The sequence below is a fragment of the Salmo salar genome, chromosome 20 (assembly GCF_965601325.2).
Source record: "Salmo salar chromosome 20, fSalSal1, whole genome shotgun sequence".
Classification (NCBI taxonomy): domain Eukaryota; kingdom Metazoa; phylum Chordata; class Actinopteri; order Salmoniformes; family Salmonidae; genus Salmo; species Salmo salar.
In genome coordinates, this window is record NC_138310.1 from 57,711,637 (window position 1) to 57,725,996 (window position 14,360).

The 14,360-nt window shown below is 41.8% G+C and overlaps 1 protein-coding gene across 2 annotated transcripts; it reads left to right on the forward strand.

The window, feature by feature from the left end:
• The first annotated feature begins 104 nt into the window (after nt 1-104).
• LOC106580931 (A disintegrin and metalloproteinase with thrombospondin motifs 8) lies at nt 105-11,695 on the forward strand. 2 transcript variants are annotated; one of them, XM_014162490.3, is made up of 9 exons: nt 105-1,219; nt 2,329-2,568; nt 3,329-3,461; nt 3,868-4,035; nt 7,617-7,909; nt 8,388-8,574; nt 8,737-8,909; nt 9,040-9,215; nt 9,408-11,695. In XM_014162490.3, exons 1-9 carry the CDS (start codon nt 467-469, stop codon nt 10,138-10,140), a joined length of 2,856 nt encoding a protein of 951 aa, XP_014017965.1. In that variant the 5' UTR covers nt 105-466; the 3' UTR covers nt 10,141-11,695. The 2 variants fall into 2 exon arrangements, with proteins under 2 accessions (XP_014017965.1, XP_014017966.1); XM_014162491.3 differs by having other exon boundaries at nt 105-877.
• Nucleotides 11,696-14,360: the final 2,665 nt, after the last annotated feature.

Consider the following 14,360-nt stretch of genomic DNA (forward strand, 5'->3'; position numbering starts at 1 on the left):
TCTATTCTCATTGGATCCGTTGAATCCAAGAGTTTCTCATGAGGTACGAGTGGGAGGAGAATTTGAGGCAACGAGTGATATAAAAAACAATCCTCTTCTGTCCAGGGAAGACAAGAAAGTATAAATACCTCCGCTACTCCTAGTATTCAGTGGTGCTGCCGAGTGGTAGAACAGTATTTTAGCTCCGCTATAATAGCAATGAAGATCACACAATTAAACTAAAAATAACAGACATTCTCGACACAGACTGACTATACAGCATTGGATTTTTGTTACATTATATTGATGAAAAAATATTTTAGTTAAGAGGTCGCTAAGACTAAAAATAGCAGAGACTCAAGATTTTCTACAGACTACAGACACTATCAATTGACGAGTCCAGCTGCGTATGGGCTTGGTCCGGAATTTCGGTTGAAAGCTTGTCTTTGTTTTAATAGCTTTTTGAGTGCAATTTCCATTGCAGAAGATGTGTTCAAAACGGTGTTTCGTTTTACTAGTTCTGTGCGTAATAGACAAATCACTTTCGAAATTGTTTGAATCCGAGGAAATTGTACCTGTCAGGATAAATGGAAGAAGCAGCGGTCGTTTTTGGAAACGAAGTGAAGAACAGCCGAGGTTTAGACTCAGTGCCTTTGGCCGCGATTTCACTTTGAATTTAAGCCCGGATAACAGTTTCTTATCTCCTACACTGACAATTCAACGCATCAAAGCAAAAGATATCCACACTTTACGCAGCGCCTCAGGTGCCCAAGGGAGACACACTGAAACTGAAACTGACTTTCACAACTTGATAAACAAGACTGAGGAGATGGAAAGAGATTTGAGGAGCTGTTTTTACTCGGGGACTGTGGACTCCAACCAAGATTCTGTTGTTGCGGTCAGTATCTGTTATGGCATCCTTGGATCGTTTGTTACAGACGGGGATGAGTATTTAATTGAGCCCAAAGTGCTCGGCTCAGGGAGAAGGGAGAGGTCCACTGAACAGTTACATTTTATCAAAAGAAGGACGCCCACAGAAGCACCAAATCACACTTTAGCTGTCTTTGATCAACTGAGGGAGGAGAGTAATGTAAAAGCAGACAACGAACGTTTTCTGCATGAGAAAAAATATTCTGAGAGACAATTACGAGGGAAACGCTTTGTATCAGCACCACGATTTATTGAGACGCTGGTGGTTGCAGACACGTCGATGACACATTTCTATGGAGATGAGATAAAGGTAGGATATATTCGAGTAATATAGCCCATGCTGAGTCACATATTTGATTGCATTTAACAAAAATGAAAGTGCCTTACTGTCACCAAATTCTATATTGATCATTTACAACACTATAATTGCAATGACACGTTTTTGCGCACAAAAACTGGTTGAATCAAAGTTGTTTCCACATAATTTAAACCCCCCAAAAATCAATCAATGTGATTGAATTAACGTGGAAAACGGAGTGAATTAACACAAAGTCAATGTAAGGGCATTTCCTATTTTTTTCCACGCAACTTTTAACCTAAATCCAATGACATGGTGACATTTGCTGTTGATTTCACGTTTAATTCACTGTTAGTTGACAACTCAACCAAATGTAAATCAAAACTAGACATTGAACCGATATCTGTGCCCAGTGGGAAGTTTTCTTAACAGGCTAGTTCACGGTTTAAAATCAATCCAACTCCCAATGCGGAAACACCCACAATCAAATGCTTTAAAGAAGAAAAACTCATTTCTGTTTCAATTGAAATAATTCTAGGTTATATTTTGGGTGCAGCAACAAATGTTTCTGCTCTGTTATGCAAGACTAGGCTCTCCACACTTGCTATTTATCTGATATGCATGGTGTAAACTAAGTTGGAGTAATGAGATCATTTAAAAAGTACAAATTCATAGAGATTAATGATGGGATTGGGAAACATCTGATAAAGTCAGGCAGGAGACTTATGCTTTGGCAGTAATTTCGTTCCGCATTCTTTATGACTTAGCTATGAGCATCACCATTAAACAATGTTGGGGTCATGCAAATGATAAAGAGCATTTAACATTAAGGATGCTTCCTTTTTTTGTATACAGTACCAATCAAAGGTTTGGACACCTACTCATTCCAGGGGTTTTCTTTATTTTTTTACTATTTTCTACATTGTAGAATAATAGTACAAATAAAGAGAACCTGGAATGAGTAGGTGTGTCCAAACTTTTGATTGGTACTGTATGTGTTTAATTCCAGTCTCGCTGTTATTTCACTCGCTTAATTTTAGGATTTTAGCTTAAATCATCACCAAGTGTTGCCTTGACAGCCTCTCTAATATCTAACTGCCTGTTGTCCTCCCTTGATCCAGCACTATATCCTGACCTTGGTCTCTGTGGCTGCCCAGCTTTACAAACATCCCAGTATCAAGAACCCTGTCCACATGGTGGTGGTGAAAATGGTGGTGGTGGAAGACGAGGAGGTTGGACCGTCACTCTCCAATAACGGGGGAGTCGCTCTGCGTAATTTCTGTGCCTGGCAACAACAGTTCAACCCGGCCAGCCAGAGGCATCCTGAGCACTACGACACTGCTCTGCTTTTCACCCGAGAGGTGAGCACTGCCTGCCCAATATGTATACTTTTACACATTACATTAATGTCACAGGATCTCCCCAACCACTTATTCCATAACCATATTACCATATGGTTTGGAGAGTTAATGAAATAATGTCATATTTTATTACGTGATCTCTAATGAAATACAATTGCCTGTGTCAATGAATCAGATCGGATGAGCTTTCAAACCTATAGGGCTGAAGGCTCTCCTATGAGCTATTTTTAGAATGGTTACAAATCAGCCTTGAGTGACGATGACATCCCTTAAAATGGCCAGAGTATGGGTGTGATGTTGCTGCCCTGAATTTGACCTGCCAAAGAATGTGTGCCACATGTCTTGTCATAAGATAAACCAAAAACTTGAGACTTAAATTGGAAGTAGTTTGCAGATGCGGTCTCCAGTGAGTGATGCTTCTGCAAAACAAGGTGTACATATGCTGAGTTGAATTCAGTATGTCGCTCTAAGTCCAGATGTCCTTTGAATCGTGTACGGTTGTGTCTTGTGGTTTGGGTCATATTCCCCAGGAAACATGTATCTCAGTCAAAGAGAGCCAGCCTGACATGTGAAGGGAAAGGCATGTTGTTTAAATATATCTCTGATACCACACCATTACTTTCCCCATGTCATAGATCTGCTTCTGAATATTTATTTGCTTCATTTTATAATGGAAACATTGAGAAAAAAAACAACCAGAGACAAATAGAAATGCTGTCTAAAGATTCACTGTTTGAAACCGCTGCTGTCTGTCTTCCAGGATATTTGTGGACATCAGAGTTGTGACACCCTGGGGGTTGCTGATGTGGGAACCATGTGCGATCCAAAAAGGAGTTGCTCTGTCATTGAAGACAATGGACTTCAAGCAGCCTTCACTGCTGCCCATGAACTTGGTATGACTTGGGCATTAAAAAAATCCAACATTCTCAAACTTCTATAGCGACCATATATAAAGATACTAAAGGTCTACATACATTTAGCCTCTTGTCAAAAAATGTTCCTCTATATGCACAGAAATATTGTCCACAAATAACTTAATTTGGACAGAAAGGGGCACGCCCATGAGCCGAAAGATTATGCAAAAGTTTGTTTAGCCTACAACTAATAATTGTGTGGTTTAAGGAGATAAGAACTTGATAAGATAGTCAACCCCCAAGCCTAATGTAGATGTAAACTATTAGTAACTTTACTTCCATAGCATACCTTAAATAGTTCAACTTTAATTTGAATGGGTTTTCAGGGTGCCTCTTTCGTCCCATGATTGGTACTGAATACTGATACAGTATTGTTCTCCTTTAGGCCATGTGCTGAGTATGCCTCACGACGACTCCAAGAATTGCGAAAGGATGTTTGGGAATCTAGGCGGCCATCACATGATGGCCCCTCTGTTTGTTCACCTTAACAAGACTTTCCCCTGGTCCCCTTGCAGCGCTCTCTACGTCACAGAGTTCTTTGACAACGGACACGGTATGTCATGCTGACAAACAACACTGACAACTCTGATGTAGGCAAATAAAACTTATTTGGTAACACTTTTCTATGAGGAAAGTGTTAGAAAGTGTTTATTTTCAATGAAACGTTATTAATTGATTTGATATTACAATACTTTTTTACAACTATTGTACTTGTTTTATTCAACTGCATATATTTCACAATATCTGAATACTGTGTGTTGAGGTCAGAAGGCTGGACGTGAATGAAATCCGATATATATTTTAAAACTCAGCAGTTGCTGATAGCCCCATTTTTACTAGAGCCTTCTCTTTTTACTAGAGCCTTCTGTTTTTACTAGAGCCTTCTGTTTTTACTAGAGCCTTCTCTTTTTACTAGAGCCTTCTCTTTTTACTAGAGCCTTCTCTTTTTACTAGAGCCTTCTCTTTTTACTAGAGCCTTCTCTTTTTACTAGAGCCTTCTCTTTTTACTAGAGCCTTCTGTTTTTACTAGAGCCTTCTCTTTTTACTAGAGCCTTCTCTTTTTACTAGAGCCGTCTAGGTTAAACCACTCTGTTATGAGGGCCCAGTTTTCACTTCTGTATTTTCTTTTACAATATCTACCCAATTAAACTAAATATGGCCTCAAATACTCTTCCAGGAGGCTCATAATGCTTATAACAAGTTAGAAAGCCTGCGGGCTTCACAAGTGCTCACAATGTTACCTCATTTCTCACTTCAGGTTTGTTTATATGCAAAAGACTCTCTGCAGTTGCACCAAAAAATCTCAATATGGAGATACGGTGCATTCAGGTATTCAGACCCCTTGATTATTCCACATTTTGTTACATTACAGACTTATTCAAAAAATCCTCATCAATCTACACATAATACCCCATAATGACAAAACGAAAACAGGTTTTTAGAAATGCTTGCAAAGTTATGAAATATAAAAAACAGATACCTTATTTACATAAGTATTCAGACGCTTTGCTATGAGACTCGAAATTGAGCTCAGGTGCATCCTGTTTCCATTGATCATCCTTGATGTTTCTACATCTTGATTGGAGTCCACCTGTGGTAAATTCAATTGATTGACATGATTTGGAAAGGCACACACAGTTGACACATGCACAGTTGACAGTGTATGTCCGAGCAAAAACCAAACCATGAGGTTGAAGGAATTGCCCGTAGAGCTCAGAGACAGGATTTTGTCGAGGCACAGATCTGGGGAAGGGTACCAAAACATTTCTGCAGAATTGAAGTTCCCCAAGAACACAGTGGCCTCCATCATTCTTAAATGGAAGAAGTTTGGAACCACCAAGACTCTTCCTAGTGCTGGCCGCCCGGCCAAACTGAGCAATCGGGGGAGAAGGGCCTTGGTCAGGGAGGTGACACTCTGACAGAGCTCCAGAGTTCCTCTGTGGAGATGGGGAGAACCTTCCAGAAGGACAACCATCTCTGCAGCACTCCACCAATCAGGCCTTTACGGTATGGCCTTTTTAGAAATGTCTAAAAATCAGTTTTTGCTTTGTCATTATGGGGTATTGTGCATAGATTTCTGAGAAAAACAACAATTTAATCAATTTTAGAATAAGGCTGTAACATAACAAAATGTGAAAAGTCAAAGGGTCTGAATACCGAATGCACTGTACATTGGAGATGTCATAAGGAAATTAGAGATTGGCTGCCAGGTTGTTTGTGGTTACTACTTGAATTTGGGAGTGAATGGCAATGTGTTTATTTGAAAAAATGTATATTATTTGTAACATTTAATCAGGACCTTCCTTTCCTCTGAGTCATACATACAGAGAAGGTTTCGGTTCTCACGAGCAAAAAGTAACAGCTGTTACAAGCAAATATGTTCTTTATCAGTTAGTCAGTGATTCCAAAGAGAGTTATGTGGCTAAGAATGTGGTCTGATCACTGGGTCAAGAACAACATCACACTAAAGCTCATTGAACATTTCTCCAAATAAGCTCAGCAAAAAAAGAAGCGTCCCTTTTTCAGGACCCTGTCTTTCAAAGATAATTCGTAAAAATCCAAATAACTTCACAGATCTTCATTGCAAAGGGTTTAAACACCGTTTCCCATGCTTGTTCAATGAACCATAAACAATTAATGAACATGCACCTGTGAAACGGTCGTTAAGACACTAACAGATTACAGACAGTAGGCAATTAAGGTCACAGTTATGAAAACTTAAGACACTAAAGAGGCCTTTCTACTGACTCTGGAAAAACACCAAAAGAAAGATGCCCAGGGTCCCTGCTCATCTGCGTGAACGTGCCTTAGGCCTGCTGCAAGGAGGCATGAGGACTACAGATGTGGCCAGGGTAATATAAATTGCAATGTCCGTACTGTGAGATGCCTAAGACAGCACTACACGGAGACAGGATGGACAGCTGATCGTCCTCGCAGTGGCAGACCACGTGTAACAACACCTGCACAGGATTGGTATATCCGAACATCACACCTGCGGGACAGGTACAGGATGGCAACAACTGCCCGAGTTACACCAGGAACGCACAATCCCTCCATCAGTGCTCAGACTGTCCTCAATAGGCTGAGAGAGGCTGGACTGAGGGCTTGTTGACCTGTTGTAAGGCAGGTCCTCACCAGACCTCACTGGCAACAACGACGCCTATGGGCACAAACCCACCGTCACTGGACCAGACAGAACTGGCAAAAAGTTCCCTTCACTGACGAGTCGCGGTTTTGTCTCACTAGGGGTGATGGTCGGACTCGCGTTTATTGTTGAATGAATGAGCGTTAAACTGAGGCCTGTACTCTGGAGCGGGATCGATTTGGAGGTGGAGGGTCCGTCATGGTCTTGGACGGTGTGTCACAGCATCATCGGACTGAGCTTGTTGTCATTGCAGGGAATCTACGCTGTGTGTTACAGGGAAGACATCCTCCTCCCTCATGTGGTACCCTTCCTGCAGGCTCATCCTGACATGACCCTCCAGCATGACAATGCCACCAGCCATACTGCTCGTTCTGTGCTTGATTTCCTGCAAGACAGGAATGTCAGTGTTCTGCCATGACCAGCGAAGAGCCTGGATCTCAATCCCATTGAGCACGTCTGGGACCTGTTGGATTGGAGGGTGAGGGCTAGGGCCGTTCCCCTCAGAAATGTCAGGGAACTTGCAGGTGCCTTGGTGGAAGAGAGGGGTAAACATCTCACAGCAAGAACTGGCAAATCTGGTGCAGTCCATGAGGAGGAGATGCACTGCAGAACTTAATGCAGCTGGTGGCCACACCAGATACAGACTGTTACTTTTGATTTTGACCTTCCCTTTGTTCAGGGACACATTATTCCATTTCTGTTAGTCACACGTCTTTGGAACTTGTTTAGTTTATGTCTTAGTTGTTGAATCTTATGTTCATACATATATTTACACATGTTAAGTTTGCTGAAAATAAACGCAGTTGAAGGTGAGAGGATGTTTCTTTTCTTGCTGAGTTTAGGTGATCATGGGTTTGAGAAGCTTCACCAACTGTTCAGAATGTGACTGTATGAGGACTCCAACAAAGTCAGCTTCTGTCACTTTCAAATCTTCACATTATACAACCTTCAGATTTTTTTTAACAGAACTCTTGTGTGTTGAATCACAGGCGACTGCCTCTTGGATCCACCGGAGAGTATCTTACCGTTACCCAGTGTACTTCCAGGCACCACATACAGCCTCGACCGCCAGTGCCAGCAGATGTTTGGGGAGGAGTTTGTGCACTGCCCCAACACCTCTGACAGTGACGTCTGCAGCCAGCTGTGGTGCCGGGAGGAGGGCAAGCCCCACTGCACCACCAAAAACGGCAGCCTCCACTGGGCGGATGGCACCACGTGCGCCACCAACAAGAGCTGTCTGCACGGTGCATGCATGGCAGCCCACGAAGTCACGCAGCCAAAGGTAAGCCCTAGTTTTTCTCAGAAAAGGGGGGAGAAAATAAATCTCCCATACTTGGTCTTGCATTTTGACACAAATGCTGGCTCAGAATGCCTTGTTAGTTACTATACTGTATGTGTATTCATTTATCCTGCGTTGTAAGGAAGACCGTACTTTTGAGAGTAAATTTGATTTATAAACTGACATGCTGGCAGTAAATATACTTTTTGCTCACCCAATAATTAAAGCTTGTGAAAACACACACATGAACACACACACACACAGTTTAGTATTGCCAAGGGCGCCACGGGTTCTGCAAGTGGTGACACACAGGGCAGGAATGTGGGAGACAGCAGAAGCGTGCCACACTGACGGACAGATTTACCCAAGTCATGGCATGCCAAGAGACGCTGATGCCTCAGCCTAGACTGTGGTTGAGTTGGACGGCTCATGTTATCATGTCACTCAGTACTCAATCTGTTACGTTTTGGCTTTACCACAGGTGGTTGTGGATGGCGGCTGGGGCGCTTGGGGACCATGGCAACAGTGCTCCAGGACATGTGGGGGGGGTGTGGAGTTCTCCTACAGGGAGTGCACAGATCCCGTGCCCCAGAACGGCGGCAAATACTGCGAGGGCCAGAGAGTTCAGTACCAGTCTTGCAACACCCAGGCGTGTGAGGATAATGATGGTAAGCCATATTTTGTCTAGGTACTTGCACTATAGAATTTCACTTTTTTTATATGGTCGTGAGCTATAGTGATGTTTTTAACCTAGGTTTTTCAATAAATGTCTCTGCTTTGATATTAGTTCGATGGATTTTATTTTGCTTTGTCATTTTCTCCAACCTTAGCGAAGAGTTTTAGAGAGCAGCAGTGTGAGAAGTACAACAGCTTCAACTATCTGGACATTCTGGGGAACATGAAGCAATGGATTCCAAAGTACGCTGGTGTGTCGCCCCGAGACAGGTGTAAACTCTTCTGCCGGGCCAAAGGCAGCAGTGAATTCAAAGTCTTTGAAGCCAAGGTATGTTGACTAAAATTCATCTGTAGAAAGTTGGTCACTGTAAATAAATATTTTACAGCTTGCCTTCACTGATTGGTGAATCACAGTGTTAAGTAAATTGAAACTTCAACTTTGCATTTGTGGTCCATAGGTTGTCGACGGCACCACATGTGGTCCCGACACTACGTCTGTCTGTGTACAAGGCCAATGTGTCAAGGCGGGCTGTGACAAAGAGATCGGCTCCAACAAGAGGCTTGACAAGTGTGGCTTGTGTGGTGGGAATGGCCTCAGTTGCAGGAAGATCACTGGTTCATACAACAAAGCCACGTGAGTACACCTAAATATTCCAATTACATTTCTGGTAACAAGCATGTATGACCCTAATATAATGTCTTAGCTATTATCTTATTATGATCCAGACTAAATAATAGTCATATTTAGAAAGTATTATTGGTTGATAGTCTTTTGTGCTGCTGATGTGATTACAGCTGTAATGAAACATTTGCCTTTTTCTTTCAGTTACGGATATAGCGACATTGTGACCATTCCTGTCGGGGCAACCAATATTGACATCAAACAGCGCAGCCATAGAAACATCAAACACGATGGAAACTACCTGGCGATCAAGCGAGAGAGCGGTGGCTACATACTGAATGGTAACTTCTCTGTGTCCACGGTGGAGCAGGATATCCCTGTTCTCGGGGCTGTGCTGAAGTACAGTGGCTCATCCACCACCTTAGAGAGAATCCAAAGCTTCAGACAACTGAGGGAGGCCATCACCATCCAGTTGCTGGCCACTGCTGGGGAGGCATCTGCACCCAAGGTCAAATACACATTCTTTATCCCAAAAGATGTGTATTTCATTAAATCCAAAGAGAGAAAGGCTTCGTTGCATATGATCCAGGCTTTTGGTGTGCCCCAGTGGCGTTTGGGCGAATGGTCAGAGTGCTCCAAGAGTTGCGGCTCTGGGTGGTCCCGAAGGAACGTCGAATGCAGAGACAACGCTGGTTTCCATTCCAATACCTGCGATAAGGACCTGAAACCCACAGATATCAGACCCTGTGCTGATCTGCCGTGCCCCATCTGGCAAATGGGGCCTTGGTCGTCCTGTTCACAAACTTGTGGCCAGGGGGAACGCCGACGCAGTGTTGTCTGTATAGACTACACCGGCAAGACTGTCGAGTCGGAGAAGTGTGACACCAACAAGCAACCCGCGCCAGTGTCGGGAGAGTGTGTTTACCAAATGTGCTAGCGAGGAGACATGAAGATAGAGAACTTTGGTAGGGGTAGTGTAGTGGACCCTTAACCACTCCGACCCGACCGTGCTTTAGAGAAAAGCAGGGAAACCCTAGTTTGGAAATGAAGAGTGCACTAACTAACCCGGACAGGTTTCAGGGCACTGGCCTGTGACTTTGTTTTACAACCACTAGAGAAGTTTCAACCAATAGAGATCTACCTCAGGATGTACATGTTTTGATAAAATAGACAAAGGTACTGTGTGCAAATTATTATTCTCTCCTAAAAGCTATCACTTTGCAGAAAACCTACTGACAAACACCATTGCGGTTAAATATACCTCAATTTTCCAGCATTTCACCCAGAACTATACAGTCAGAGACTCAGAGCCAATAAATGAACTGGGCTAATAAAGTTAGTCTAAAGGCATACTATTTGTACCATAACATGTGACATTATTCGTACCATAACATGTGACATTATCATTGCAAGACAACTACTTAGTGCTTATTATTTAGAGTAAAAGGGGTTTGTGTAAGCATTTGTTTAGGTACACAATATGGAACACTTTGTAAAATACCTTGCTTGAGGATACTTTATTTGTGGTTTGCTCTTTTGTTTCATTTCCTTTGAAAAAAATATATTTTCTAAATGTGAGATTGTGTTTACTGCCTGTCAAAAAACAACAACAAAAAAATGGAAAAAAAACGAAGAAAAGAAAATCTAATCTATCTGCTATCTTATTGATTAATGATATGTGGTACTGATATGCTTACAGATGAAAATGTAAATTCTCCCATAATCATACAGGTGATTAGGTCTGCTATTGACTAATCTCTCATGGACAGACTACGTAACATAATCTGGCGCAATTACGATTTTAGTTCTGGGCTTCTGAGATTAGACGTTGACAGACACTAAATAGAAGAATGTACTTTGTAACAAAAAAGCAACCAGCATAGTTAGTAGTAAGAATGAACCAGACATTTTAGTGTTTATAAAAATAAACTTTAGTTTGAGTTTACACTTTCTTTGTGTAAAATTTTGTTTAGCATAGACAATGGTCAGGAATCTGATCTGAGGCAAAAGTGTAACAGGGGACTTTTGCTCTGTTCTGTACCTTTTTATGTAGTGTTTTAAAGGAATTCTATGGCTACAGAGAATTGGAAGTACAACCAAATTCATTATAAACATGTGTAAAATGGTATGTTATGGTGCATCAAAAATATGATCTATTTGCATAAAGAACAACTCCTTTGTAATAATTTCCTAGTTGTGTTTAAAATGTTATTATTCATAATGCGAAGAATGCTCTATTGTTTGTCAAATGTCTATATGTTTGATTTCTCATTCCAGTTTTGTATGTCATAAAACAACAAAGGCAAAATATGATATACCTTCAGTGAAGGACCATACTATATTATTATTGTTGCTTCCTTTTTTAAAGCTATTTATTTTTGTAAAGTTTTTACCTTGGACATGAAATTATAACATTTTCAGATGCTGCTGTCTTTGAGATTTATGTCTACAATAAAATGGTAAAATACATCACATTTTACTATATGCTGTAAGCATTGAGTTGTCTCGTTTTTACCCGTTTGGAAAGTTAAAGAACCACTTTAGCCATGTTTGGCCTACATCAGGCCTGCTTCTCCTTCCACTGCAGTCTGCTGGTTAAACACAGAGAATAAAAATATGTGCAAACTACACACATTGAACAATCTTCTCATTAGATGGGCATTGTCACGGATTCCCCCGGTACTGCTGCTCTTTCTGTGCACCAGTTCCGGAGATCTACAGTGGGGGTAAAAGGTATTTGATCCCCTGCTGATTTTGTATGTTTGCCCACTTACAAAGAAATTATCAGTCTATAATTTTAATGGTAGGTTTATTTGAACAGCGAGAGACAATAACAAAAAAATCCAGAAAAACATGTCAAAAATGTTATAAAATGATTTGCATTTTAATGAGGGAAATAAGTATTTGACCCCTCTGCAAAACATGACTTAGTACTTGGTGGCAAAACCCTTGTTGGCAATCACAAAGGTCAGATGTTTCTTGTAGTTGGCCACCAAGTTTGCACACATCTCAGGAGGGATTTTGTCCCACTCCTCTTTGCAGATCTTCTCCAAGTCATTAAGGTTTCGAGGCTAATGTTTGGCAACTCGAACCTTCAGCTCCCTCCGCAGATTTTCTATGGGATTAAGGTCTGGAGATTGGCTAGGCCACTCCAGGACCTTAATGTGCTTCTTCTTGAGCCTCTCCTTTGTTGCCTTGGCCGTGTGTTTTGGGTCATTGTCATGCTGGAATGTCCATCCACAACCCATTTTCAATGCCCTGGCTGAGGGAAGGATGTTCTCACCCAAGATTTGACGGTACATGGCCCCGTCCATCGTCCCTTTGATGCGGTGAAGTTGTCCTGTTCCCTTAGCAGAAAAACACCCTCAAAGCATAATGTTTCCACCTCCATGTTTGACGGTGGAGATGGTGTTCTTGGGGTCATAGGCAGCATTCCTCCTCCTCCAAACACGGCGAGTTGAGTTGATGCCAAAGAGCTCCATTTTGGTCTCATCTGACCACAACACTTTCACCAGTTGTCCTCTGAATCATTCAGATGTTCATTGGCAAACTTCAGACGGGCATGTATATGTATTCTTGAGCAGGGGACCTTGTGGGCGCTGCAGGATTTCAGTCCTTCACAGCGTAATGTGTTACCAATTGTTTTCTTGGTGACTATGGTCCCAGTTGCATTGAGATCATTGACAAGATCCTCCCGTGTAGTTCTGGGCTGATTCCTCACCATTCTCATGATCATTGCAACCCCACGAGGTGAGATCTTGCATGGAGCCCCAGGCCGAGGGATATTGACAGTTCTTTTGTGTTTCTTCCATTTGCGAATAATCGCACCAAATGTTGTCACCTTCTCACCAAGCTGCTTGGCGATGGTCTTGTAGCCCATTCCAGCCTTGTGTAGGTCTACAATCTTGTCCCTGACATCCTTGAAGAGCTCTTTGGTCTTGGCCATGGTGGAGAGTTTGGAATCTGATTGATTGATTGCTTCTGTGGACAGGTGTCTTTTTTACAGGTAACAAGCTGCGGTTAGGAGCACTCCCTTTACGAGTGTGCTCCTAATCTCAGCTTGTTACCTGTATAAAAGACACCTGGGAGCCAGAAATCTTTCTGATTGAGAGGGGGTCAAATACTTATTTCCCTCATTAAAATGCAAATCAATTTATAACATTTTTGACATGCGTTTTTCTGAATATTTTTGTTGTTATTCTGTCTCTCACTGTTCAAATAAACCTACCATTAAAATTATAGACTGATCCTTTCTTTATCAGTGGGCAAACGTACAAAATCAGCAGGGGATCAAATACTTTTTTCCCCAACTGTACGTCACCGGCCTCTAGGCGTCACTGAACTGTCTCATTACGCACACCTGATTCCATTTCCCCTGATTAGTAATTGTATATATGTGCCCTCTTTACCGTTGTGTTGTTGGTTATTGTTCCCATGTCCGTTGGTCTGCGAGTACCTGTGCTTTATTTCGGCTTTCGTGCTGCGTGTATTGTGCACCTGTTATTACGGGTCTTGTCCTGTGTATTGTTGTGCATTAGTTATTACGGGTCTCGTCCCGTGTATTTATTAGAGGTTTTACCTCGCTCTTTTGTTTGGGTTACATCCCTATGTTTTTGTATACATGTTTGTTTTGGGCTTCGTCCCTGTGCCTTTTATGGCATGTTGTATTTTTGGGTGGAGTATTAAAACACCCCATTACGAATTCCTGCGCCTGTATCCAATCCTTTATACACTATGACAGACATACACATCAGACAATGAAAGTACGTTTTAAATTATCCTTGGTCCATAATTTCTGTTCATCTGGCTAGCATTTATGGGCTCATTGTATTACATGAAAACATCTTGATCAGTTAGCTTTGAGGTACCGTAGCTAATATGAAAGGAGCTATTTGACAGCATGATCCTCATCCAAACAGAAGAATTCAGAGGCTAATGGACTATCTCCAGTATAATCCACTAGAATGGTCCAGAACTGTGTCTGCAGACTCTTGACCACAGTATAACAATAACATATTCAGAGATTAACCTGCAGCTATGCCTGCAGAAAATATAGCAAATTGCTTTGGATACATGACAAATCAAACGCAAAAAAAATTCCATTGTCATTTCCACACAATGTTTTTTGGGCACAGCTCATGGATTCTGCTCATGTAT